Here is a 27753-nt window from a genome sequence, read left to right as displayed (position 1 = left end):
CATGTCCCCTCAAACAGAAGTGAGCAGGCAGCACCCACCCCAACCTCCCACGGACTACCATGTCCCCTCAAACTGTGAACTCAATTAAATCTCTCCTCCACTGCGTTGCTTCCTGTCAGGTGTTCAGTAGTAAGGACAAGCAAAGTAACTAATACACCAGCTGTGATCGTGGTTTTTTTTTTTTTAAACTTCTTTGCTGAGGACCAAACCCGGGGCCTAAAGGCCTCTAAAACCAAGCTACCTCCCCAGTGCCCTGATTCACTCTTAAGTAACCATGGCCTTTGTGCTTGGCTGAGGTCTACAACACAGGCTCTGTCCTCTAGTAGCTTCTAAAAACTAACATTAAGCCTCTGAGAATTCCATTCAGTGTACTTTGATCGTATCACCCCTCTCCCAACTCCTCTCAGACCCCCTAGGAGCTTTAGCTGAGGAAACGAGAGTGGGATAAAAATATTTTTATTTTCCTAAAAACATTCAACTAGTACAGGTGGGCATGGGGAGGCAAGCACGTTTATCTGCAGCACTCAGGAGACAGAGGCAGGAGGTCAGGGTTCAAGCCCAGCCTCAGCTACATATTGAATTTGAAGCTGCCTGGGTTGCATGAGATCCTTTAAAAATACATAAATTAGTTAATTAACTAATACACGTTTTATGATTGAGAAATGTAATAAGAGTAATATGAACATTAAAAAGTTTCATGGAAGAAATGTAATTTATGTCCTGGAGATAGGACAGGATTTGGATGACGGGGAGGTAGACATGTTATAAGCTGGGAAACAGAATGCACACAGCTTTGAGAGAAGAAGGAGTTAAAAGTGTTCAATAGGGCACATTCTTTGGTGAACTTTATTACTGTTGCAGAATTCTCAGAAGCCAGTGTGGGCAGAATGATAGATGCACAAGTAGTAGCTGATTTAACAGTCTCAAGTGAACTGAATCCAAGCCCATCAGAGAAAACCTCATCTATACTGCACAGAATGTGGACCTGAGGACCGAGAAGTAAGCTGGGCTGCAGTTACAAAGACCAAAGTCTAACTTATTAAAGGTTGGGCTATTTTGGAGAATTAATTAATTTCAAGGCAGAGTCTCACTATGCAGCCCTGGATGGCCTGGAACTTGCTATGCAGACCAGGCTGGTGTCACCTCACAGTGAGTTTCCTGCCTCTGCTGTATTTTTGGAGATCTTTAACAACCTGTTTATAAAGAGGAGCTCTGAGCACATACACAGCCCTGTCTAGCATTCAATTACTCTTCAACAGTCACGAAAGGAAAAGTATTACCAACTCTTAGAAAGGAAAGATGATAGTGAGAGCCAGAATCCAAAGGAGCTCCTTCAGAAGTCTGTGGGAAAGAATTTCCAAATCTTTCTTAAGCTCTGGCCAGCCAAACTATTGAGAAGGAGAATATGCCTCCCCGAAACCCACCAGTTTGCTATGAGGCTTATTTGGGGGTACAAGCACTTAATAAAGAGCAGACATAAGAGCTTTCTGACTTTCCCCTTCCCAAAAGCACCCGACTCCTACGTGGGAGATGTCCTCCGTGTTCCAGCATGAAAGGGACATCATCGTCTCCAGAGACCCTGAGTCAAAGCTGAGCAGGTTCAGTGACAGACCCTGCCTAAGGAAGTCTCTTCTTCCATCTGTCTCCTCGCATCTCTTAGTTATCCATAGCTGCCTCTTTGGTCCAAATAAGCATACAGTGTACAGAATTACTCCTTGGGGTCTTCACTTCCTTACGAAGGCTCCTGCGTTATATAAACTTACTCTGAATGAATCAGTGCGTTTCCCCTGTTCCTCTAACTTCTGTCCATTTCATTCTCGGCCCTGCAGGAGTCCCTGCAAGGACAGACAATGCTTTGCTGTTCTTAGCTACAGAGGCAGATGTGGGGGTCGCAGAGTTCTTCTGTGCACTTGTGCCCATAAGTCCACTAGAAATACAATCTACCAACATGACAGGAAAACCTTAGAAACAGTTTGACACAAACTCCCCAGGGAGCTCCAATAAGAGAGGAGCAGGATTGGTCCAGGACTCTGAGCCGTCACTGTGTACCACACGGTGCCTCAGTTACGGCGTCATGGCCATGTAAACACTAAAAACCTATCTGTCCAAATCACCAGTGGGAGGACGGAGAGGTCTCACCTCTATCACTACTGGTGCCTTCCCAGAGGGATTCTTAGCTGTTCGATTGTTCTTTATGCTTATGTTGTGTGTTTGATAGAGAAGCAGTATGTGGTATTGTAGTTTTGGAAGAAGACAAGTTTTACTCAACTGAGTTGTATGTAATTTAAAGAGCCAGGTGTGGTGACATACGCCTGAAATCCAGCACTTAAAGCAGGAGGATTAGGAGTTCAAGGTCATTGTTAGACCAGTCTGGTTTACATAGCAAGTTCCAGGACAGTCACGGTTACATAGAGACTTTGTTAAAACAAAACAAAACAAAACAAAACAAAACAAAAACCATCAAGGGCCAGTAAACTGGAAACCCACATACGTGAACTGTGGTAAGCGTGTGAGAGAGTGTGTGTGTGTGTGTGTGTGCGCACACACACACACACACACACAATCACCGTCATCATTATCCTCAACTACAGAGTAAGTTTGAGGCCAGCCTGGCATTTTCTAGATTACTGAATGACTCGGGAGGGACAAGCTCACTGTGGGTGGTGCCAACCCCTAGGCAGATGGGGTGGAGCTGCATAAGAAACCAGGCTGAGCCAGTTGTGTGGAGCAAGCCAGTAGTCAGTGTCCTCCATGGTTTCTGCTTCTGTTCTGCAGGGCTCCTGCCCTGACTTCTCTCAGTGACAGAGACGGACATGAGAGTTGTCAGCTGAAACAGACCCCGCCCTCCCCAAGTTGCTTTTTGTCATGGTGTTTTGTCACAGCAACAGAAACCCTGACTAAGACACCTGGCACCTGTGAGTGGGATATTCACTAGCTGGGTGCCCCCCTCACCATCACAGAATTCCTGCATCTGGATCAGTTCTTAATAAAGTGACTTGCCATCCAGCATGTGTATCTGCTGAAATCTTCCCTGTCACGGAGATCGAGGCAGACCCTCTCCACTGAGCCATGTCCCCAGCCCCCTCCATAGACTTTTTGACACAAAACTGTCCATTATTGCCTTACAAAGTAACTCTTGTTCAAGAACAAAAGTACATATTTGCCATTATTTCCTTAGGATTTATGCTCAGAAGTAAATATCACAGAACCCATTAATATATAACAATTAACTTTTATTTGTTTATTTTAAGGCAGGGTCTCACTATCCAGTCCTACCTGTCCTGGATCTCGCTCTGTAGATCAGGCTGGCCTCAAACTCACAGAGATCAGCCTGCCTCTGTCTCCCAAGTGCTGGGATTGAAAATGTGCACAACCATGCCTGCCTAGCCCAAGTTATATATATTCCAAACAGATGGTTAAAAGCAATTTCTATCGGAGAAATGATAGTATTTTCACAAACCACAACACTCAAGCTAATAATTACAAAACCCACGCAAATGAAAGAAATGATCAGTAAATCATCTATATAAGCGATATCAGTTATAATCTAAGATATGAAAGTATGTATTTGGAGTAGTGGCTGAACTCGTGGCTTACCTGGTAGCATCCGCTCCCCCAGTCTGGGTAACTGAGCTTCCTCTCGCACTGCTCCATGACAAACGCTGACTTCTGAAGCAGACAGACCGAGTGAGGGCCATACTTTTCTGCACCGTAGTTTTTAAACATTTCTGAAACAAAGCCAAGAGTCTTTTCACACACTGACTGTTAGTACAAAGACTAAGAAAGGAGGCGTTCTATGTTGACGATTAAAAGTTGTGCCGGGGACGAAAAGGCAGGAGAATAGCAAACTTGAGGCCAGCCTGGGCTCCAGAGACCATGTTTTAACAACAGCTACATAAAAGAGGGTTGAAAACCCTAGCATGCTGAGGCAGGCCCCCAGTTCACATCTGCAATCCCAGGTCTTGGAAGGCAAAGCAGGACGGTTGTGAGTTTGAAGCCAATTTCAGAGGGAGACTGTCTCCCAAACCAAAAACATGTAACAAATCAGATTTGCTGAGTGGAAAATTTCAAGTTAAAAAAGGGTAAATAAGACTCCAAACTCAATTGAGTTTTCGGAAAGGAGCCCATCTGAGAATTACTAAACCGGAAATGAGATTAAGTGGGCCCTGAGTATCGGGGTTAATTATACGGAGGATTTGGCACTGAAAATCACAGAATTAGATACCAAAGCAAGAACCACTTTGTGTGATGGCCTACAAATAAGGTGTCCTTTCATGTGACTCGGGGCAGGCGTTGTAATATTGGGTTGTGTGGGTTTTGAAGACAGTGTCTTGCTATGTAGTTCAGGCTGGATCCAGGACTTGTGGTCTTCCTGCCTCTGCCTCTCAAAGGCTGAGATTTTTGTATCTTCCATTTGTGGCACCTTCTGGAAACCCGTATGACAGTCACAGACTACAGCACACAGCTGCAGATGTGTGGGTGAACGGCCTTTTAGTACTTAGGAGGCAGAGACAAAGTCCTTAGATTCTAGTTACAGCATGTTCTTACAGTCCGCACAAGTTTCCTGGTGGTTTTTTAAATTTATTATTTGTGTACGTGCACATGTGTGCATAGCATGGGGGCTAGCCAAGCATACCAAGGTGCATGTGTGAAGGTCAGAGGTCAACACTGTTTACTCTCCTCTTTCCACTTTTATGTGGGTCCAGGAATCAAACTCAAGTCGCCAGGCTTGGGCAGCAAGTGCCTTTACCTGCTGAATCAATTTGCCAGGCCAAGTTCCACGTTTTTCAAAGTAGAGAGTTTAAGTAGCCCATTTTGAAATAGTGTAAAGAGAAGTATTTGATTTCCTGTAAGTTTTTTTTTAAACTTAATTTTATGAACTAGGGAAGAAAATGTAAAATAACAAAACCAAATTCTATGCAACTCTTATCTATGAATTTCAAGTCCCTTGAAAAGAATATCGAATAGTGTACAAAGCATAGTTTTCAGCCAATTACAACCCTCAAGCTAAACCCAAGACCCTGCTCATTTCATATTCCCTGGAACCTTTTGCACTGTAGAAGGCAAAGCACAGGCACAAAGCCTGAGATATTTGTGTTTTTAAAGATCAGTGTTGAGCCTGGCTCTGAAACGATACTGTGATCTTTCCAGCAAATCCTCATGGACAGCTCTTTCTCTTCACAAGGCTCCGCCGAGTGGGTCCACCATTAGTGTTTGGGATGTGTCTGTGATAGGTGAGTGGGAGCGAAAATGCCAGAGACTCAGTGTGCCAGGCTGGGGCATGAGCGGCAGCTCTGGGTTGCATTCTAGTGACTGGCAAGCCCACTGCCCTGTATATTCAGGAAAGAAAAAGAATAAATGGTAAAAAAAAAAAAAAAAAAAAAAAAAAAGAAAAAAGGAAAAAAAAACAACATAGAAGTTATGATTTAAATATTTAATCTGTAATAGAGTAGGAACAAGATGGAAAGAGGGGATGACCAAGTTAAAATTTTTGTAAAAAACAATTGTTGTTTTTCCCCTTAAAAAATGTATGTATTTTATTCTTTTATGTGCACGGGTGTTTTGGCTGCACGCCTGCCTGGTACCTAAGAGGCCAAAATGGGTGTCTGATCCCCTGGAACAGAAATTTCAGACAGTTGTGAGCTTTGATGTGGGTGTGGGGAACTGAACCCAGGCTCTGTGGAAGAGCAGCCAGGGCTCCTAACCACTGAGCCATGTCTGCTCTTGCTTTTTGCAACAGGGTCTCACTCTGTAGCCATGGTGGCCTTAAACCCTCTAATCTTTTCACCTCAGTGTAGTGGATAGCCATTCTGTCTATGACCTTGAAGCACCCTAGAGATGCAGCAGGTAACTGCTCCACCTGCCTATGACCTTGAAGTCCATGCCCCTGGGGAGTGGTCTCTCTCGACCCTTAAGACCTGAGATGCACATAGGCATCGATCTCTCTCTTCGCTCCCTCGTGGGACTTGGATGCAGGACTGATTGAGGTGGCCGGAACAGCGTTCCAGAACCTGTGTCAACTCTGTTCTGTAGTCAGATTTTCCCCTTAATAAATTCTTTGCCCTTTAAACAGACTCCGTGGATTTCTCATTATACCTCAGCCTTCCAAGCACTAGGATTCTAAGCATGAGCCGCCATGCATGGCTAATTATTGCTTTTTATTAAACATCAGATTTGAGAATATCTGTTTAGAAACTTGGTTAGTATGAATTATAATGATTATACTGCTTATTGCTTTGTTGTCTTGTTTTTATGTATTTAAAGGAAACAGATAATATGCCACTATCTCTTTTTGGCTGTGGGACAGCAGTATTTATTATCTCAAGATCTGCAGAGATCACAGGGAAAAACAGGTTCCTTAAAGCACTCCAAGAAACAAGAAGGAGGCTGATAGGATCTTTCTATCAGTCGACTGTATCATGGGTCCATTCACGCATCGGGAAAACAAGACGTCTTCCTTATGTCTCCCACAGCGATTTCAGAGAAATCAAATAGCAGGAAATGAAGTGCCTGCTGTAAGGCAGATGTAAGGTGTGTACGTGTGCATGCGTGTACGTGTGTACATGCGTGTGTATCTGGCAGTCAGCAACCCTCTCCAGACATAGTTCGAAGCACTTACTATTTAATTCTTTTCTTCCTGCTGTTTTTAAAGATTTACTTTTTGCTGTGGGATGTTCTGAATGGCAAATGTGTTGCTGATTGGTCAATAAATAAAACACTGATTGGCCAGTGGCCAGGTAGGAAGTGTAGGCGGGACAAGGAGGAGAATAAAGCTGGGAAGTGGAAGGCTGAGTCAGAGACACTCTGCCAGCCGCCACAATGAGAAACAGCATGTGAAGATGCCGGTAAGCCACGAGCCACGTGGCAAGGTATAGATTAATGGAAATGGATTAATTTAAGCTGTAAGAACAGTTAGCAAGAAGCCTGCCATGGCCATACAGTTTGTAAGCAATATAAGTCTCTGTGTTTACTTGGTCGGGTCTGAGCGGCTGTGGGACTGGCAGGTGAGAGAGATCTGTCCTGACTGTGGGCCAGGCAGGAAAACTCTAGCTACAGCTTTTATTATTTTAAAGTTATGTGTGCACGTATGTCTGTGTGTGGTTGTATGCGTGTCAGCACAGGGGCCTGTGGAGTCCAGAAGCAGGTATTAGATTCCCTAAAGACAGAGTTACAAGCAGCTGTGGGCTGCCTGACCTGGGTGCTGGGAACTGAACTCGGGTCCTCTGCAAAAGCAGTAGGTGGTCTTAACTGCTGAGTCATTTCTCCAGCTGCCATTTAATTTCTGTAATAACTTATGAGTTAAGAAATCTATGGGCAGAGAAAGCAAGTAACACAAAAGCTGAGTAATTATATATAGACAACAGAGGAGTTGAATACAAACTCAAGGTCATCTAGCTACGAGAACTGTTCCCTTAGCAACTCTTTTATCTAGGTAACATAAAACTGTAGGATGTACTTAACCCTTCATTTCACCAGACTACTAACCTGGTTGATTTTCCAGTATTCTACAGTCGGAGCTGCGCTGGTATTCACCACTTAAATGCCAGCTGAATTCCTGACTGAAAGGGCAATAGTCGGCGATTTCTACTGACCCGCCATAGTAGGGCAAATCCTCTGCAGATATTCCACTGAGCTCATCGAAGTACTGTGAACAAATCACAGGAGGGGAGAAGAGTAAGAGTTATTCTATAAAATCAGAACAAGACCACAGGCAATTCCTGCAACCTGCCTCCTACCCTAAAACAGTGGCACGGTTTTCTCCGGACACTGTACAATAAGATGACATAGGCTATCTACGATGATGCTGCACCATGTAGGGCATCTTCAGGGCCCTACAGTTCTAGAAACAAGTGGTAAGTTATCTATAAGATTTGATTAATTTGATTCATGTTTTAAAAGGATAAAGTAGAACAAGACTAAGCAAAGGAATACTTAAAACGAACACTTAATATTTCCATTCCTTAGCATATGAGTATCAAACTAGTGTATCTTTAGGTCATATTGTGTTAGAATGTTTGATCTTTAAAACTGCTGTCTGGGCTGGGCATGGTGACACACACCTTTAATCCCAGCACTCGGGAGGCAGAGGCAGGTGGATCTCTGTGAGTTTGAGGCCAGCCTGGTCTTCAGAGTGAGTTCCAGGACAGTCAGGGCTATGTAGAGAGACCTTGCCTTGAAAAACAAAATACATACTTGCTGTCTGAATTGCTGACTTGAATTTTATATAAAAAAAAAATCATTAAAGGAATTTTGGCTTGGGATTGGCTAGGAATTTCCAACAATTTTGGAAATGACTCTAAACATACGTCTGCCATTTTGTACTGGATATTTATGTGAAATTGTATTTATAAAGTCAAAAGGTTGATAATGCTGGAAAACAATGAAAATGTTCTACATCTTGAAGATTTAACTATTTATGTAAAAAAACAATCTACCTCATTAGTATACTTATTTGCTTTTGTTTTTAAAAAATGCTAAAAGTATATGCATAGCAAAAACAAACAAACAAAAAACCCAAAAGACAATAAAACAGAGCCAGACACAGTGGTTACTCCTTTAATCCCAGCACTTGGGAGCCAGGGGCAGGTGGATCTGTGGTCTAAGTGAGTGATCCCAGGTCAGTCAGAACTACATAGTGAGACCTTGACTCACAAACACCCCCAAAACCAGGAAGAAAAAGAGGGTTGATATAACATAAAACTAATGCATAAAATGAAGACTTTCTTAATATAAAATACTAGGCACAATGGGCTGTGCTGTAAGCCCCAGGCCCTTTCGGGGAGGCTGAGACATGAGGACTTCTGGGGTCCAGAAGTTTGGGGCCATCCAAACAATACAGCAAAAATAATACACATAGGACGTGTCTATGTAATTGTAGGAAAAAAAGATTTTAAAAATATCTATATAAAGCCGGGCGGTGGTGGCCTTTAATCCCAGTACTCGGGAGGCAGAGGCAGGCGAATCTCTGTGAGTTCAAGGCCAGCCTGGTCTACAGAGCAAGATCCAGAAAAGGTGCAAAGCTACACAGAGAAACCCTGTCTTGAAAAACAAAAACAAAAACAAAAACAAAAAACTACATAAAATAGTTTGAATACCAAATTAGCAAGGATCAAGTACGCTGTAAAGGTTTCACATTGTGCTAGCTAGTGGCACATGCCTGCAAATCCCAGCATCTGGGAGACTGAGGCAGGAGAACTGAGTTAGAGGTCAGCCAGGGCTACATGTTTGGGAAAAAAAAAAATCACACTTTACACTAACATACTGTGACACTATCCCTACAAACTCCTTTGCCATCTGACAGCGTCTGGTGTACTCAGTGAGGTTGCATCCATGTCGGAATGTCACAACTGAGCAGATCTCATTGTCATTAGCTCCTGAGACACGTGTGACAACAGGACCCTTTGTGAGTGGCAGATGGAGCTGAGGGACTTTAAAGACTAAGAATAGGAACTTGGGTTGCTGCTGTTTATGACAAGATCTTGAGCAAGTCAGCGCCACACCTGGATCCAAAAGAGGAAGTTAAGATCAGCCAGACTCAGGCTGGACACTTTAATTACCTTTTATTTTTAGAAAAGCTTTATTTATTTCAATTTTTTATGTGTTTAAGTGTTTTTCTTGCATGTGTGTAAGTGTGCTATGTGTGTGCTCAATGCCCACGGAGGCCAGAAAAGTCTGCTGGATGCTCTGGCTCTCGAGCTACAGAGAGTAGTGAGCTGACATGTGAGTATGGAGAATGGGACCCAGGTCCTCAACAAGAGCGGTCTGTGTTCTTAACCACTGAGCCGTCTCTCCAGCCCCCTGTTCATCTTTTAGATCTCACAAATCAAATTATTTTTAAAGCAGAACTTCCACATCTTCTAGTTAGCTGGATTACAGTAACTAAATTATTTTCTCTCAAGATTTCTGTTTTCTGAATAAATTAGAGAAACTGAAGGAAGGAGACGTTAGCAACGTAAGAAAAAGGTCAAATGGAAGCTGGGGGGGTGACTTAGTGGCTAAACCACTTTCTGTGCACGTGTGAGGACCTGCGTTTGACCCTCAGCATCTGGGTGAACATCTGGGCATGGGGCAGCCCTGTCACCCCACCGCTGCGGAGAGGGGACAGGATCCTGGGGCTTGCTTGGCTACTGTCCCAAGGCACAGCTATGTGACTGCTAAGCAGCATGTTAGTCTTGAAGAAATCAGGGACCTGCAGGCTTTTCTTTCTTTTTCTAACAGAAAACACAGAAAATCACACAATAAAAATGTAAGATGTTTACTCTCTTAATTAAAACAGCGACTAGTTTTGAAGAAACTGATTCTTAAGGCTGTTCCGGGACAAGCGTCACCTGGTACTCTGGAGGCAGAGGGTTAGGGAACCTCTGCAGGTTACACACAGCAACGGCTCTCTGGTCCTGTCTGCATGTCAGCTGTAGTGGGTTACTCCTGAGCGTGTCACAGTACGGGCTCGGCACCTGCCTCCTGCCACAAGGAAGGAAGGCAAGCTGGTGTCAGGTCATTTCCCATGTCAATGGCCTGTACCACTGGAGGTCTGTACATCTTGGCATCAAATTAGAAAGACAACATTACAAGTCCATTATAGAGACTGTCGGTTCAGCTCTAATCCCCAGTTTAATGGTTCACAGTAAATTTCTAATCAGGTTATCAAGATTGTCCCCAGAGTAGAGGGGACGCTGAGCATAGATGTGGAGGATTCATCTAGTTGCCAAGAGCACTATTATACCTTATTACAGAAAATCCCATTAACCTTTTTCTACACCTTCGCCAGTAAAATCTGGTCCTGTAGGTCTACAGTCTGAATTAGCTTAATCACTGAGGGGAAAATTTTAAAATATAAAAAGTCTTAATTCTACTCCCTGGAGGGTGGAACAGATAGATGTATTTTTCTCTCTTCTTCATTCAAAGCACAACTGAAATCCCTAGCTGTTAGAACTGACAGAATGAAAGACAAGGAAAGGCAGAGAGAAGAGGCAGACTCAAAGGGACCTCAGGGCTAGAAACCCAGGGCCGTGGGAACATTCTCAACGACTGCAGAACAGACCAGTCAGATGGCTCAGTGGGTAAAGGCTAGTCCACAGTCGGAGTTCAATCCCCAGAACCCACATAGAAGTGGAAGGAGAGACCCAACTCCACAAAGCTGTCTTCTGAAAACCACACATGTGCCATGGCATGCACACGTTTCCCTACACACAGTATAGACGCACACAATAACACAGACTGATGATTTTTCAAAGATTAACTTTTAAAAATTAATTTTTAAAGGCACCGATTACCAGTATGAGGACTGAAGCAGGATGGTACAGCAACCTGACAGACAACTAAAAAGTACCAAGGGGACAGGAAAGTCAACCTTAGACACCTAAATTTGATAATTCAGACCACAACTACAAACCCCATAAAGTGCCATAATTTATTCAATGTGAGACAGACAGTGTGAATAGCCTCATGAGCAGTAAGGAAGCTTAGTTCACAATGTTAGAACTCTTAAAGGTCCAGGTCTAGACCGCGTCACTGGAGAAGTCTACTTTACACTTCAGAAAGCTTGCTCTGGCGGTGCAGGCAAATACCAAGGGGAGGCTGAGGCAGGAAGATCAGGAGTCTGAAGCTGGTCTGGGCCACAGAGCAAAACTGTCAGGGGCAGCAGGTTGGGGGGGGGGGGGGGGGCCGGGGAGGAAGGTCTGGAGAGGTGGCTCAGTGGTTAAGAGCTCATACTGCTCTGGCACAGGATCCTAGTTCGGTCCCCAGTGCCCACACTGGACACAACTTCCTCTAACTACGGCTCTAGGGCATCTGATGCCCTCTTCTGGCCTCCTTGGGAACCCACCAAAATGGATACATGCACAGACATGTAAAAAGAAAATGAATCTTTTTTTTTTTTTTTTTTTTTTTTTTTTTTTGGTTTTTCGAGACAGGGTTTCTCTGTGTAGCTTTGCGCCTCTCCTGGAACTCACTTGGTAGCCCAGGCTGGCCTCGAACTCACAGAGATCCGCCTGGCTCTGCCTCCCGAGTGCTGGGATTAAAGGCGTGCGCCACCACCGCCCGGCGAAAATGAATCTTAAAAAAAATAAGATGAGAAGCAGCAGGGGGAGGAGGGACCAATTCTGTACAATCTCTCCCAGAAAGTACAAGAGACGGGAGAGCGTCTTAGTGCATTTTAAGATACACAAGGTAAACACTGTACAAAAAAGAAAGAAGGAAGGAAGAAGAGAAGAGAGGAAGGGGACAGGGAGAGAGAGAGGTGATTGCCATAAGCATCCAGTTTCAGAACCCCAATCTAGAGAATAATTATTTAATTTCCAGGGCTGGGTTTGAACCTAGGGCCTTGCACCTGCCAGGCAAGCACTCTGCCACTAAACTACATCCTTAGTCCAGTTTCCGGATACTACATCAACATTTGCTTGTATAGTCATGTATGGGTTCTTCTAGTTTGTGATTCAAAACAATCCTTAGTCACTTGTGACTATGATGAAGAACTCCTAGAACACTACACACAGCAGCTGGTATTTGGTGCCAAAGACAAAGAACACAGAAATGAGCTGCACCAGGATGTATGCGGAAACACACTTACTTCTGCCTCTGCTGGTCAATCCAGAACTTGCAGCTCTTCCTGGCGAATTCGCAGCCCATCCCGCGGCCCCAGTCCAGTTTCTCAGCCATGCTGTAATTTGCTTTGTACCAGCTGTGGAAACAACGCAGAGAAGCACCTTTTACCGACTCCAGCGCCTACTTCGGGAGAGCTCCGCACTGTGTGGAGCCATGGCGGCGCGGCCAGAGCTGCGCATGTGCACAGCTGGCTGCAGGAGGGCTGCCGCCCAGGGCGCCGAGGAAGGGTTTTTAAATCAAAGGCAGTTTAGCCAGCAAAGATTCCAGCTTCAGGAGATCTAGAGCCTTCTTCTGGCCTCTGTGGGTACTCACATACATGCAGCACAGACATACACACACAAAAATAAACTGGGTGTGTGGTGCACCCTTTCATCCCAGCACTGGGGAGGCAGAGGTAGGCAGATCTCTGTGAATCTGCGGCCAGCCTGGGCTACAGTGTGACTATCAGGCCAGACAGAACAACACAATGAGAGACCCTGTCTCAAACAAACAAAATCTCAAATAAATAAGAATTTAAAAATTCTAATCTAGTGAGGAGGATAGATAAACCAAAATATTCTAAATAACTAGTTTTACAAAAGATAATTAAAAAGTGCTAACAGAAGTGTATTACCAGCAAAACTTAAGATGGTGTGGGCCCCCGAGGCTTTTATGAGGACGCACTGGAAACAGGGTATCCAGGGCTTTCCTGAGCTACACGATCATTTGGTGGGTATGATAGCCTTTCTTTCTTTCACAAGCAACGGAAGGACCGTACGGTGGGCAGTAAAAGCAAATCCTTTCTCAGGAGACTCTGGTTCAGGTTTGTATAAAATTCCAACACTTGGTTGATAATCACAATGCACCAAGGCACTGTACTAGGTAGGGCTTTCCATACAGTAGCTCGGGTGAGCCCCAGGAACCTTGATGGGCTATGTACCACTGTTACCTCTGCTTTACAAGGGAGGAAACTCAGACAAAGGCACAAACCTGTTCAGTGACAGTGCCTGGATTTACAGCTTTGCTTTCAATGTCTCTGTGTACTTTAAAAAGTGAGATCTAACCCACATACCATGAAATTAATCTTTAAAAAAAATTTTTTTAAGATCTTTATTTTATGTATATGAGTGCGCTATCTGCATGTACACCTTTATGCCAGAAGAGGGCACTAGTTCTCACTGTAGGTGGTTGTGAGCCACCATGTGGTTGCTGGGAATTGAACTCAGGACCTCTGGAAGAGCAGCCAGTGCTCTTAACCGCTGAGCCCTCTCTCCAGCCCGAAATTAATCTTTATAATGGGCACATATGCTTTTAGCATACACACACACGGTCATAACCATCTAATTTCAGGACACTTCCATCACCCCCAAATAAACCATGTTAAACACTAAACCACTGCCAGTCTTGATCTTTCCCTTAATGTTTTCAAGGCTCACACATGTTGTGGTATATAGCAGAATCTCTTTTTTGTCTTTTCTTTTTTTCCAGACTTTGGTATGGGGAGACAATTTTAAAGTACTAGCAAATTGGGCAGAGAGTACAAAGAGTCCCTAGATCCTCCTGCCTCTACAGACTCACAGTGTCCCTCACCCAAGTTACATATTGGTTACACCAGGGAATCTACACAGAATGCCATCACTACCAAAATCCATAGTTCACATTAGGGTCACTCTTGGTATTTCATACTCTTTTAGTATGCATGTTCTGCCTCGCATGCATGCATGCATGAAATCCCTAAGTTTGATCTCCAGCACTACAAGAAAGGAAGGGAGAAATGGAGGGTGGGAGGGAAGGCGTCTACCAATACGAGGCCTCGAAGCACGGTTTAGTGCCCACTGGGTCTTCTGCATAGTCATTTCTCCTTCCTGCACCAACCCTGGAGACCACCCTCGTTACAGTCTCGACCGTTTTACCCTTCCTCATATAGCTGGACTTGTACAGTGTGAAGCCTTCGCAGATGGGCTTCTGCCACTTAGTATCCATGTCTTTTCAGGGCTTGTAGCTCCTCTGTTTTTAGTGTTGAACAATTAATCCTTCCTTATCTGATCTACCACAGCTGTTCATAGCCAACGTGAGCACCGGTGTGCGGCTTCTGTCGACTCATCTGGGGAATATCAAGGAGCACAGGTAGCTGTATGGGAAGAACATCTTCGGTTTCATAAGCAATTTCCAGACTGTCCTCCAACGCGGCTGAATCGTTTGCTTTCCTACTGACAACGAAAGAGTCCTGCTACTCCGCGTCCTTGCTGGGAGCTGGTGGTACTGAGTGCTGTGTATGTAGTCACGTCTCATTAGAGTTTTCATTGGTAGTCTGCTAATGACACAAGATGTCATGCATCTTTGCATAAGCTCATTTGCCTCTGTGTATCTTTTTTGAAAAATACTTTTTTGATTTTTCATCTCTTTTTAAATGATGGCCTTTTCCGTATGGCGCCCTTAACTGTTCCTCCACATACTCTGGATATTGCACAGTCCCTCGAGAAATGATCTGCAGACATCTTTTCTCATTCTGTGAGTTATCTTTGGTTTTTGTTGTTGTTGTTTTTGATAATTTTCTTTGAAGCACAATTTTTAAATCTTTTTGATGAAGTCCAAATGTTCTAGTTTCTTCTTTGGTTGCTGGTGTTTGATCTAAGAATTGTTTCCTAATCCAGTATCATAAAGATTCACGTCTGCTTTATTTCAAGTGCTTTATGGTTTCAGCTATTAAGTTAGGGCTTATTCAGGTCTGACCTGGTCCCAGCACTGTTGGATAAAGTGTTCTTTCCCTGTTGAAGGTCCTGGTGCCTGGGTGTGTGTGTGTGTATTTTTTTTTTCTTTTTCTTTTTTCTTTTTTTTTTTTTTTTTTTTTGGTTTTTCAAAACAGGGTTTCTGTCTTTGTAGCTTTGGTGCTTGTCCTGGATCTCGCTCTGTAGACCAGGCTGGCCTCAAATTCACAGACATCCGCCTGGCTCTGCCTCTAAAGTGCTGGGATTAAAGGCGTGCGTGTGCCTCCACCACTGCCGCCACCACCACTGCCGCCACCACCGCCCGACAGAATGTACCTTTTTTATTTCAAATTTTACATGCTAATAATGACTTTAAGAGTAGTACCAGCTACCCCTGAAGGGTATAAGAATGCTGTTTTTTCCTTAGTGTTCTTCCAGTGGGTAAAGGAGATTAGAAAGAAGGTGAGCTGCGTGTGGTACACACCTGTAATCCCAGTACTAGGAAGACAGAGGTAGGAAGAGCAGGAGTTCAAAGCTAGCCTGGGATAATGAACCCTGCCCCTCCTCCCCCAAATATAACAATAACAAAGTCCCACAAAGAAAACAAAAAATAGATTTGTGTAGATTGTCATAAAACAATGCCCATGAATCATTTAAACTACTTACACACAACCTCTGCCTTCCTCTCCCTTGGGGTTGAATTTACTTCTGAATGACGGTACCATGGAGACCATCATGTATAACTTTCTTCAACATCCTGCTTTACCTGCATCTCCACTCCCACCTTCCCCTGAATTAACAGGCAGGAAGCTAAGTCCCACCTGAGCTGATTTCTTTATCTCCTTAAGCTAATTCCCCCTTGGTTTTCTAGATTATTTCACACTGTTAAGAAAAAGCTGTCTCAATCAAATCTGTTCTGACCTAGATCTTTGGCTCTCATTAAACAGAAAAGAGAAACTCTCAGTCTCGTTACTGTTATCAGTATCATTATGTAACGGGAGCATCTATGCTGGGGATGGAACCTCGCACACACTGGGCAAGTGCTCTACCATTAAACTACTGCACCCCACTCCTCTCCTCAATTTTACTGAAACTCTTCTCAGGGTCAGCTATGACCTCTGTATTTTGTCATGACCTCTGTATTTTAAAATCTTTATACTTCTGTGGTGATTTAAATGAGAATGCCCCCCCACCCCCGCAGGTTCATATATCTGAATAAATGGTCCCCAGTAGGCGAAACTATTTGGGAAGAATTAGGTGTGGTCTTGTTGGAGGTATGACACTGGGGGTGGGGGGCTGTGATTCTCAGTGCTCTCTCTCTGCCTCACGGCTGTGGATCGAGTCGTGAGCGCTCAGCTGCTCCTTTGCCCCCCCCCCACCACATACTCTATCCCTCTGAACCTGTAAGCCACAATAAACACTTTCTTCTATAAGTCATCTTGGTTATGGGGTTTTATCACAGTGGTAGAAAAGTAGCTAAGACAACTTACTGTTTTCAATTTTTAAATCTAGTCTTAATTTTTTGAAATTTTATTTATTTTTATTTGATATGTATGGGTGCTTTGCCTGAATGTATGTCTGTGCACTATACGTGTGTCTAGTGCCTCATTCAGAAGGCCAGAAGAGGGTACCAGATCCGCCTGAACTGCCATGTGCTGGGAATTAAACTTGGTTCCTCTAGAAGAGCAGTTGGTGCTCTTAACTGCTGGGCGATCTCTCCAGGCCCTAAATCTTGATACTTTGTCGAGCCTTCAAAAGTTAAGGCAATATCAATTATTTTCATGGTGGATGTTTTGTTCTTGATTTTTTCTTTTCTTTTCTTTTTTTAATTTCTGAGGCAAAGTCTTACTATGCAGTCTCGACTGGACCTCACAATCACCCCCAATCATCCTCTGAAGTACTAGGATTAGGACTCACAGTCACCCCCAATCATCCTCTGGAGTACTAGGATTAGGACTCACAGTCACCCTGCATCAGTCTCTAGACTAGGATTAGGGTGACAGGAGTGTCTCTATGTCAGATTATTTTCAGGGTTTTAATAATATTTCTCTCATTGGTTTTCAAATTTGATTCTATTTTCAAATTTCTTGTAGGCTGTTTTACAAAAAGCAAGAGACAATAATGCTCCCACTAAAATTACTATGATTTTGTTAAGTATGAGTTATATAAGGTGTTCTATTTAAATATAATTTTTCACTGTTCTACCAGAGAGATCCATTCATTTAAAAACCAGGAATCTGCTGGAAATGGTGGCACTCACCATTAACCCCGGAGGTTGGGAGGCAGAGGCAGGTGGATTTCAGTGATTTTGAGATCACGCTGGTCTACACACCAAGTCCCAGGCCAGAACTACACAGTGAGACCCTGTCTCAAAACACCAGATAAAACAAAACAACAACAAAAATCCTAGGAATTTACATATCACTCATTTGATTAAATAATTTAAAACTATCTAGGTTAGTTTCCCCTTCATATTAGCATGGCTTCATAATATCTTAGATTTTGTTATATTCATTCTGTTATATTAAGAACAAACTGCACCAAAGTCAAAGAATCGGTAAGTACGCTTCGCTTTGGAACAGCAGCATTTTCTTCAGCTCCATTTTGAATACTCGTTTCATTTTGTAAACACCATTTTCTCACAGCCATCTTACCCAGTGTCCTCCATTAACGCCAGAGTGATTCGAGAGAGCACTCGGTTCTGGGTGTGAGAACCAGTCATGGCTTCATTCTGAAAATCACCAACAGACGCTGTTAGACGATGACTCTTGGACCCCTACGCATATTTAAATGTTTCATGTGGTTAAATGTTTACTAGGAAATGGTCAAATACAAACGCTTTCCGAGTATCTAGGGTGAGGTGGTAGAATCTACTCTGCCTCAAGTCTCCAACAGTCTGATTTCCCCACAGGGACGGACAACCAGCAGTGAAGACATGGATGGACTGAGGAACATGACTGTAAGTGTATACTCCCTAAGCAAGTCGAGTGAGTCGGTGGTTGGGGCAGGAAGAGTCAGGAGGAATGTTTACCTGGATTTGCAAAGAAAAAGCTTTCCTAACAAGCATGGCAGAACCAGGGGATCAAAGGATTAGGGCAAAACACCCAGCTGTCCAGTAGTTTAATTTCCATCCTATGAGTCCTACCCAGAAGCCACACCCTGGCGAGGGCTCCAGGCCCCACAGGCCGCAAATCTCACGGCTGGGCCACTCTAGCCGTTCTTGGAGTCTCTACATGACACCGAGCGTTCTTTCCCCATACCTTAACATCAGCCTTTACTACAACAGTCCAGGGACATTTAAGAGAAACAAAGAAGCTAATAAAATTGGTATTCTCAGGTCTGTTACCGAAAAGTACATTTCATTTCTGGCCAGTCTATAGCTTCCAAGGAAATCACTTCAGAAATTTCCTTAAGAAAAGCACAAAAAAAGAAATTCCCACGGGAAGAATGAGGGTATTCGCTTTCATAAATGTTCACCATTGTTACTCTATGGTAACCTCCATCACAGCAGCTGAGCCCAAGCAAACATTCTTGCTAAGTGTCTGACCTTCCCTCAGTCACAAGCTGTTTGCTGAAACTACCTAAACAGACCTCTAAGAAGAACTAGAGATACATTCTTCTACCCAAGGCTTTGACTTCAGTGTTAATTCTACCTCCGGATTCTTTCTATACAAACCAATGTGACCTGGGATTAACTTTCTAGCTCTATTCCCCAGAAACCTAATAAAGATAGGCCGTTACCTGGCAACAGTGCGTAAGGCGAAAAGGCCTGCTGATGTACCTCTGGGCTTGGGACTACTATAAATGAACACGAATACCCATTAGGAAGCCACAGTTTGGGATGTCATTGTATAAAGTGACTAGTGGGTGTGTCCCTTATGGAGTCTGAAAGGTTACAGCTCCTGTCTGGGTCACAGGACTCTTAAGCCAACCCATATCTTACATCCATCTGAGGGAGAGTTTTGTGTCCGGTACTGCAGCTGGGGGAGACGGGCACTGTTGAGAGCCTGCTGGGTGTAACCCAAGAAAAATGCCTGATCCTGCTCTGTTGGCATGCTGTATGTGCTAATGTCCGTCTACAGAACTGCCCTAGCTGGCCTGGGGAGGGCTTGGGAGCGTGACTGTGTATCTGTACTAAGAATGTCCACTACCCCACCACTCTGGGGGGCACGCATGGCAGTCACTCATCACACCTTTTTTTGAGACAGGTTCTCACTACATAGCCCTGGCTGGCCTGCAACTCATTACATGGACCAGGGTAGCCTCAAACTCACAGAGATCCACCTGCCTCTGCCTCCTAAGTGCTGGAACTAAAGGTGTGTGCCCCCATGCCCAGTTTACAACTTTTTTTTAAATATGAAAATTTAGGAGTAGGGATATATCTCAGAAATAAAACAATTGCCAAGCATGCACAAGACTGTGGGTTCAATTCCCAGTTCTACAAAAGCAAAGGCAACAGGTTTTAGTCTGGCGAGCTGTACACATCTGTAATCCATCCCAGCATCCAGAAGCCAAGAGGCAGAGGCAAGCGGGTTGCAGTAAGTTCAAGGCCAGCCTTAGACTACATAATAAGACACTGTCTTAAAAAAAAAAAAAGAATCCCAGCACTCGGGAGGCAGAGGCAGGTGGATCTCTGTGAGTTCGAGGCCAGCCTGGGCTACCAAGTGAGTTCCAGGAAAGGCGCAAAGCTACACAGAGAAACCCTGTCTCGAAAAAACCAAAAAAAAAAAAAAAAAAAAAAAAGTAATTATTTAAAACATAACGTTCATTAACACAGGCTTGTTTCATTTATATAATACAATATTATACAGCCCTTAAAAATTAGGAGATCCAAGTGTGTAGTCTATGCTACTAATGTATGTTTCACCTTCTTACTTCGTAGCCTGTTTGAATAATCTCTAAAGTAATTTTAGAATTACTTTAGCTTGATTTACTTTAGTAAGTTCATTTTACTTCCAGATTCTCTCTATATAAACGGATGTGTTTATGCAGAAACACATTACATAAAATTGAACCAAGTGCCTGAATTCCATCAGTAAAAATAAACATGGAGCAGAACTGAACAGACCTCCAGCAAACGCTTCTCCCAGTGGTTGAGCTCAGTGCCCATGCCGCCTTGATTTTCAAGCTCCATCCCCTCCAGAGCCGGACAGTTAAAATGCTTCCGTGCTTCTTCCTGAGAATCAGAGACACAAACACTCACAAGAGCACAGTAAGATGGCAGCACTCCTTATCACGTGGTATGGTAAAGTGGTACAAAGAATGGGTTTATGAACCCACCTCTTTAAAATATGATTTTAATACAGTTAAATATTTCGACACTGTCACATTTTCCTTGGCTAGAAACTATTGTTTCTCTTAATATTTTTCTCTCTCTTTGAAGATTATTTAAAAACGATGTATTTATGTGTGCGCATCTGTGTACATGTACACAGGCAAGAGGGCGTCAGAGCTCTTGAAGCTGGAGTTACAGGCATTTGTAGGATTCCCGGCTTGCTTCATGGGTGATGGACTCTGATACTCCTGGCTGCACAGTACACAGCCTTAACCACTAAGCTATCTCTTCACTTTTTGACTTTAAGAAAGGACATATATATTTTTTAATTTATTTACTTTTATTTTATGTACATTGGTATTTATACTGCACGCATATCTGCATGAGGGCATCAGATCCCCTGGAATAGGAGTTACAGACAGCTGTGAGGTACCATGTGGGTGCTGGGAATGGAACCCAGGTCCTCTGCAAGAGCAGCCAGTGCTCTTAACCACTGAGCCATCTCTCCAGCCCCAAGGAAGGATGTGTGTGTGTGTGTGTGTGTGTGTGTGTGTGTGTGTGTGTGTGTGTGTATATATATATATATATATATACACACATTATGTATATATATATATATCATCCTGGTGGTGGCACATGCTTGTTATTAGAGGCAAGAGATCAGGAGTTCAGGTTGTCATTACCTACAGAGTATAGCCTGGGCTACATGTGACCCTACCTCAAAAAACCACACACAAAAAAGTCACATTTAAAAAAAAAATTAGGCCAGACGGTGATGGTACACGCCTTTAATCCCAGCCCTTGAAAGGCAGAGGCAGGAAGATCTCTGTGAGTTCAAGGCCAGCCTGGTCTACAGAGTTCCAGGACAGCCAGAGCTACACAGAGAAACCCTGTCTCGAAAAAACAAAACAAAACAAAAGACCATTATGATTACCACTTGTAATTCTGATGTTAATAATTTTTAAATGTATTATCTATTATAAATTGGTAATTAAAATTATACATTGTTATAGGGTAATGTCATGATATATGAATATCCTGGAATAGTTAAATCAAGCTAGTTAACACATTTATCGTCTCAAACACTTAGATTTATGATAATATTTGAGAGCAGGAATATGATCAAAATACATTACATACATCTACAAAAATATCATAATGAAGCCCATTATTATGTATAATTAACATAGACTAATAAAAACTTCAAAAAGAATATTTGAAATTTATTCCTAGCAGTTTAAAAATATTTATTTTACATATATTTGTGTGCCCCTGAGTACAGGTCTGTGCATGCAGTACCCACAGAGGCCAGAAAAAAAAGATTCCTTGACACTGGAATTACTGACAGTTGTGAGCTGCCATGTGGGTGGTGGGAATCGAACCCAGGTCCTCTGGAAGAACAGCCAGTGAACCACTTCTCCAATCCCCCTAGCAATGTTTAAGTTTACAATATTAATATATTCACTATAGGTCTAATAAAAATTGATTCTTAAAAAGAAAAAAGCCCTTCCTCTCCTTTGAAATTCTATACCATTCCCTCCATGCCTGCCCTGTCACCTGTAACCCCCACCCTATGCCATTTCTGTGTGTTCCATTAATTTATTGTAGACAGGGCCTTATTATGTAGCCCAGGCTGGTCTCTAAACTGTTATGTAGCTGTGGATGACCTTGATGTTCCTCCCTTCACTTCTGGGTACTGGACATACAGACGCCCACATGCCCACTTTACGTAGTACTGGGGACTGAACCCAGGGCTCACGTACACTAGGCAAGCGCTCTGACAGCTGAGCGCATGCCAGCCTGCGCTGTTTCAGCTATCACATGAGAACACTGCGTGCTTCTCATTCTGTGCTTAGCTTCTTCCATTCAGCAGAATGTTCTTGACTCTCCCGCATGACATCATAAACAACAGTTCCCCTCCATTTAAGGCTGGATGTTGTTTCACTATGAATACACCCAGCATCTCTGTCATAATTTATGTATTGATGGACATTCGGGCAGATCCCATAACTTGGCTGTGGGGACTTGTGCTTGCACAAATATGCGAGCAGAGACATCTGACAAACTGACTTCAAACCTCATGACTTAACATCCAAAAGTAGGATTGCTGGATCCTATGGTAATTCTATTTTAGTTTACTGAGGAAAAAGTTTTCCTCAATGGAGGTATTTATTCAGATTCCCAACAACAGTGTATGTTTTCTGTTTCCCGACCAACACTGCTCATGTTCTGTTTTTCTGACAAAAGCCACAAGAACAAGATACCTTACTGGAGTTTTAATTATTTCCCAATGGTTAGTAATGCATAACATGCTTTTATCTTTTGCAGGTTGGATTTTTTTTTTTTTATGTCATGTCAGCAGGTATGGCACATGCCTTTAATCTCAGTACTTGGGAGGCAGAGGCAGGCAGATCTCTGTGAGTTTGAGAGATGGCTCAGTGGTTAAGAGCACTGACTGCTCTTCCAGAGGACCCATGTTCAGTCCCCAGCACCCACATGGCAGTTCACAACTGTCTGTAACTCCAGTTCCAGGGGACCTGACACCCACAGCAAAATACCAATGCACATGAAATTAATAAAAATATTAAAAACAAAAAAAAACAAAACAAGTCTTTTCAGGTCCCTTGACCATTATTTGCTGTTGCTGGTTTATTCTTTGGGGAGACATAGTCACACTATGTAACCTAGGCTGGCCTAGACTTCCCTTCACCTGAGAATCCCGAGTACTAGGATTACAGACATACACCACGACACCTGTCTTCTCGTGCATTTTGCAATTAAGGTTTTTGTTTTCTTGCAGTTATATTCTTATGTATTTTATAGTAACTTCTTAGAGACATAGGATTTGCAAATACTTCGTCCCAACCCAAAGGCTCTCTTCACCCCGCCAACTGCATCCCAATAGTGTACGGCTCGTTCTTTTCCATTTTAATATTTTAAAAAACAACTTAATGGTTCTTTTGATGATGGCTGTCTGACATTACTTAGAAACATCACAGCAATGGTAGTTTTCTTGATTTTTAGTCTTCAATAATTACAACAAGGGATTTCTTTCTTTCTTTTTTTTTTTTTTTAATTATCTTTTTATTTTCTGGAGCTGAGGACCGAACCCAGGGCCTTGTGCTTGCTAGGCAAGTGCTCTACCACTGAGCTAAATCCCCAACCCCACAAGGGATTTCTTATATGGCAAACCACGGACTGCATCTGTATCATCACTTCCGAATTGTTGGAATACTGACACCCTCCAAACGGCCATATCTCCTCTGTCATCATGTCAGGTGACCCTTGGTCACCTTCCCCTCATATTCTTTGATAGAATACACAAAACCGTACACAGTGAAAACGAGAAATTCTTTCCCACACCAGATGCTGGCGGCAAAGAGTAGCTCTTACTCAGCGTGTGTTCTCTGGGCCGTCTTGAAATGCCAGCTCACTGAATGAGCCTTTCAGCTTGAGGGGACGGTCTTTCAGAGCCCTCTCCAACAGAGCAAGCCTCAGTAGCTATCCTCTCCCATGCCTTCTTTCCTCCCTGTGTTTAGGTATGCGCCCGAGGAAGGGCAAATGGAGATGTGAGTGAGCTGAACCCAGAGGCCCCATGCTCCTCCTCCTTATTTTTATTTATGAGTGTTTGGTCTGCACGTCTGTGTACCACATGCATGCCTGCTGTCCACAGAAGCCAGAAGAGGGTCTGGAGCTCCTGGGACTGGAGGTATGGATAGCTGTGAGCCACCATGTGGATGCTGAGACTCAAACCTGGGTCCTCTGTAGGAATAGCAAGTGCTCTTAACCACTGGCCACTGCCCAGCCCCAGCCATGGCTGTTGCTGCTTTTTTTTTTTTTTTTTCTGTTCAAATAACTGTGTGTGGTACGTGTACATGATCTGGTGTGTGCCTGTGCATGTGGGAGCCAGAAGTCAGCACCTGGTACACCCCTTAAACATTCTCCACCTTATTTTTAAATTACATCTATCTGGGGCTGGAGAGATGGCTCAGCGGTTAAGAGCACTGGCTGTTCTTCCAAAGGTCATAAGTTCAATTCCCAGCAATTACATTGTGGCTGAAAACCATCTGTAATGAGATCTGGTTCCCTCTTTGGGCCTGCAGGGACACATGCAGGCAGAATACTGTATACATAATAAATAAATAAATCTTAAAAAAAAAATTAAAAAAAATTACATCTATCTGTCAGTCAGTGTGTGTGTGTGTGTGTGTGTGTGTGTGTGTGTGTGCGCGCGCGTGCGCGCGTGCGCACGCGCGCTAATCCATTGTGCTCGGCTGGCTGGCCAATCACCTGAACTCTGCCTATCTCTACTCCTCCACCAACTTCTGGGGGCACAGACAAGCACTAGCTGTTCTTGTTTTGTTTTTGTTTTTGTTTTTTTTTTTACCATGGGGATGCTGGGGATCTGAACTCAGGTCCTCATGTTTGTGTGGCAGGAACTTTTACAGACAGAGCTGTCTCCCTGCCCCACATATAACGCTGAATAATGCTGCTTCTCCTAGGCACAAGGACCTCTCATCTCCTGCCTTAAAGCAGCGGGCTGGGTGGAGATGCACTGCCACATTTCTGTTTCCTCCCCTGTCTTGGCTTGTTGTTTTATTCAATTGTCTTCCTACATTTTCTATTATGGACTGAAAATTAAGCACACATTCTTAAACAGGAATGATCAGTACGGCAAGGACCATAATGAAAAATGAGACATGAAGAAGTTCAGTATACTCACAACAACCCGAGGTGTCACTAGGAGATACACAGTGTGGCGAACTATCTGATTATTTCGCACATTCCACAATCTCTCCACTTTTCGAACTACTTTATCACTCCACTGATACAATCCAAGACTGTAATTACAGAATAAAAAACAGTCGTTTGCCAATTTACTACAGCTGTAAATGTAAAAATCTTATGAATAACAATATGAAATTGAAATACTTGAGAGTTTATTATGTATCATATCCATGTAATGTACTTATAAGTATTTTATTTTCTTTCTTGAGACAGGATCTCTCTATGTAGCCTTAGCTGGCCTGGCACTCACTGTGTAGACCAGGCTAGCACTGAACTCACAGAGATCCACCCATCTTTGCCTCCCAAGTACTTCAACTACAGGCTTGTACCGCCACACCCAGGCTCATAAGGATTTTCTAACCGTTCTCTTGTGGGTGAAAAGGCAGAGGCTTAGGGAGATGAAATCACTTGTTCAAGTTTACACAGTAATACTGAGCTAGGACAACAATGACTTAACTACATCGTTTTCCCCTTTGACTTGCTAGAGATCCAGCCCAGGACGGTGAAGACGCTAGGCACGTACTCGGCCATGACTAGACCCCAGCCTCAGGGGCTTCTTCTGACAAGTTTACAGCATTTAAAGAAAAAGAAGAAAGGAGAAGGAGCAGGAGGAGGAGGGGAAACAGGAGGAGGGGCAGGAGGAGGAGGAGGGGCAGGAGGAGGAGGGACGGGAGGAGGAGGGGGGGAAGAGGAGGAGGGGCAGGAGGAGGAGGAGGGGGAAGAGGAGGGGCAGGAGGAGGAGGAGGGGCAGGAGAAGGAGGAGGGGGAAGAGGAGGAGGGGCCGGAGAAGGAGGGGAAACAGGAGGAGGCACAGGAGGAGGAGGAGGAGGAGGGGGAAGAGGAGGAGGGACGGGAGGAGGAGGGGGGGAAGAGGAGGAGGGGCAGGAGAAGGAGGAGGGGGAAGAGGAGGAGGGGCGGGAGGAGGAGGGGGGGAAGAGGAGGAGGGGCAGGAGAAGGAGGAGAGGGAAGGAGTAGGAGGAGGAGGGGGAAGAGGAGGAGGGATGGGAAGAGGAGGAGGGGGAAGAGGAGGAGGGACAGGAGGAGGAGGGGGGGAAGAGGAGGAGGGATGGGAAGAGGAGGAGGGGGAAGAGGAGGAGGGACAGGAGGAGGAGGGGAAAGAGGAGGAGGGGGAGGAGGAGGAAGGGGAAGAGGAGGAGGCACAGGAGGAAGAGGAGGGGAAAGAGGAGGAGGGACAGGGGGAGGAGGAGGAGGAAGGGGAGGAGGAGGAGGGAGGAGGAAGGACGGGGGGGAGGAGGAGGAGGGGCAGGAGGAGGAGGGGGAAGAGGAGGAGAGGGAGGAGGAACAGGACAAAGAGGAATAGGAGGAGGGGGAGGAGGAGGGGGAGGAGGGGCAGGAGGAAGAGGAGGGGGAAAAGGAGGAGGGACAGGAGGAGGAGGGGGAAGAAGAGGAGGGGCAGGAGGAGGAGGAGGGGGAAGAGGAGGAGGGACGGGAGGAGGAGGAGGGGGAAGAGGAGGAGGGGCAGGAGAAGGAGGAGGGGGAAGAGGAGGAGGGGCAGGAGGAGGAGGGGGAAGAAGAGGAGGGGCAGGAGGAGGAGGAGGGGGAAGAGGAGGAAGAGGAGGAAGGGGAGGAGGGGGAGGAGGGGGGAGGAGGAGGAAAGTAAAGAAACCAAAGCAGAGACAGCCCCAAGAATATAAGGAAACAACAAAAAATGTTGCTCTATTAGTAAAAAAAAAAAAAAAAAAAAATGACTTAATTATTGTGCACTGAAACTGCTTATCCACCAAGAAAAAAAAAATTATTTCATGTCATCTACAAAATTAAATTCTAGAAAGTCCTCAGGAAAATGGCAGAGTAAATGTCTCTGGAAACTCTGGCATGAAATCCACAAGAACTTGGCCAAGTCAACTTTCCCAGAGCCCTAGAAACAAGCAGAGAGCTGCATCGATTTGAGAAGCCTTTATTCATGAAAGATGGATGAGCTTCGGGAAGAGCTGCCAGCTCTGGGTTCCCATTCCCGTCTGCCATTTCAAGGCCACGGTGAACACCAATAACCATGGCGGTGGTAGCAAAGCGGATTTTTAAAAATGCATGATTCACTTCTCGAGCCCAAGAAATGCTGTTTAGCTCCAAGGACACAAGTAGATGGAAGCAATCTAAAGGATGCACTGTGGAACTAACTCTCTGAAGAGGACCGTTGTGGCTACAGTCACAGCAGAGGAAAGAGATGTGAAATAAAGTTACTGTAGAGACAAGACTATCCAACAAGAGAGGGGCTTCGAGAAGAACCGAAAACACAGCCATCACAACGAAAGCGCCAGGCTACAGATGCAGCTGGATGCAGCTCGGCTGGTACTCAGCTTGAGCTGGGTTTGGTCCCAAGTGTCATGTAAACTGGCTGTGGTGGCCCACACCTGTAATATGGAATTCAAGGTTATCTTT

At 44.2% G+C, this 27753-nt stretch overlaps 1 protein-coding gene across 1 annotated transcript in view; it reads right to left on the bottom strand.

The window, feature by feature from the left end:
• The window catches only part of Lmln (leishmanolysin like peptidase), a 57547-nt gene that overhangs the window by 8339 nt on the left and 21455 nt on the right, over window positions 1-27753 (bottom strand). The window contains exons 7-13 of the mRNA XM_052739899.1: window positions 25289-25406; window positions 20359-20466; window positions 17945-18021; window positions 12569-12679; window positions 10329-10461; window positions 7486-7645; window positions 3598-3728 (exon numbers count right to left, since the gene is read on the bottom strand). Of these exons, the coding sequence (XP_052595859.1) occupies window positions 3598-3728; window positions 7486-7645; window positions 10329-10461; window positions 12569-12679; window positions 17945-18021; window positions 20359-20466; window positions 25289-25406 (838 nt within the window). The remainder of the gene's footprint in view (window positions 1-3597; window positions 3729-7485; window positions 7646-10328; window positions 10462-12568; window positions 12680-17944; window positions 18022-20358; window positions 20467-25288; window positions 25407-27753) is intronic.

Source organism: Peromyscus californicus, unplaced genomic scaffold (assembly GCF_007827085.1).
Source record: "Peromyscus californicus insignis strain IS unplaced genomic scaffold, ASM782708v3 Scaffold_16__1_contigs__length_79575227, whole genome shotgun sequence".
Classification (NCBI taxonomy): domain Eukaryota; kingdom Metazoa; phylum Chordata; class Mammalia; order Rodentia; family Cricetidae; genus Peromyscus; species Peromyscus californicus.
Note: the sequence above shows the minus strand (reverse complement) of the source record. Positions and strands in the feature narration are given on the sequence as shown.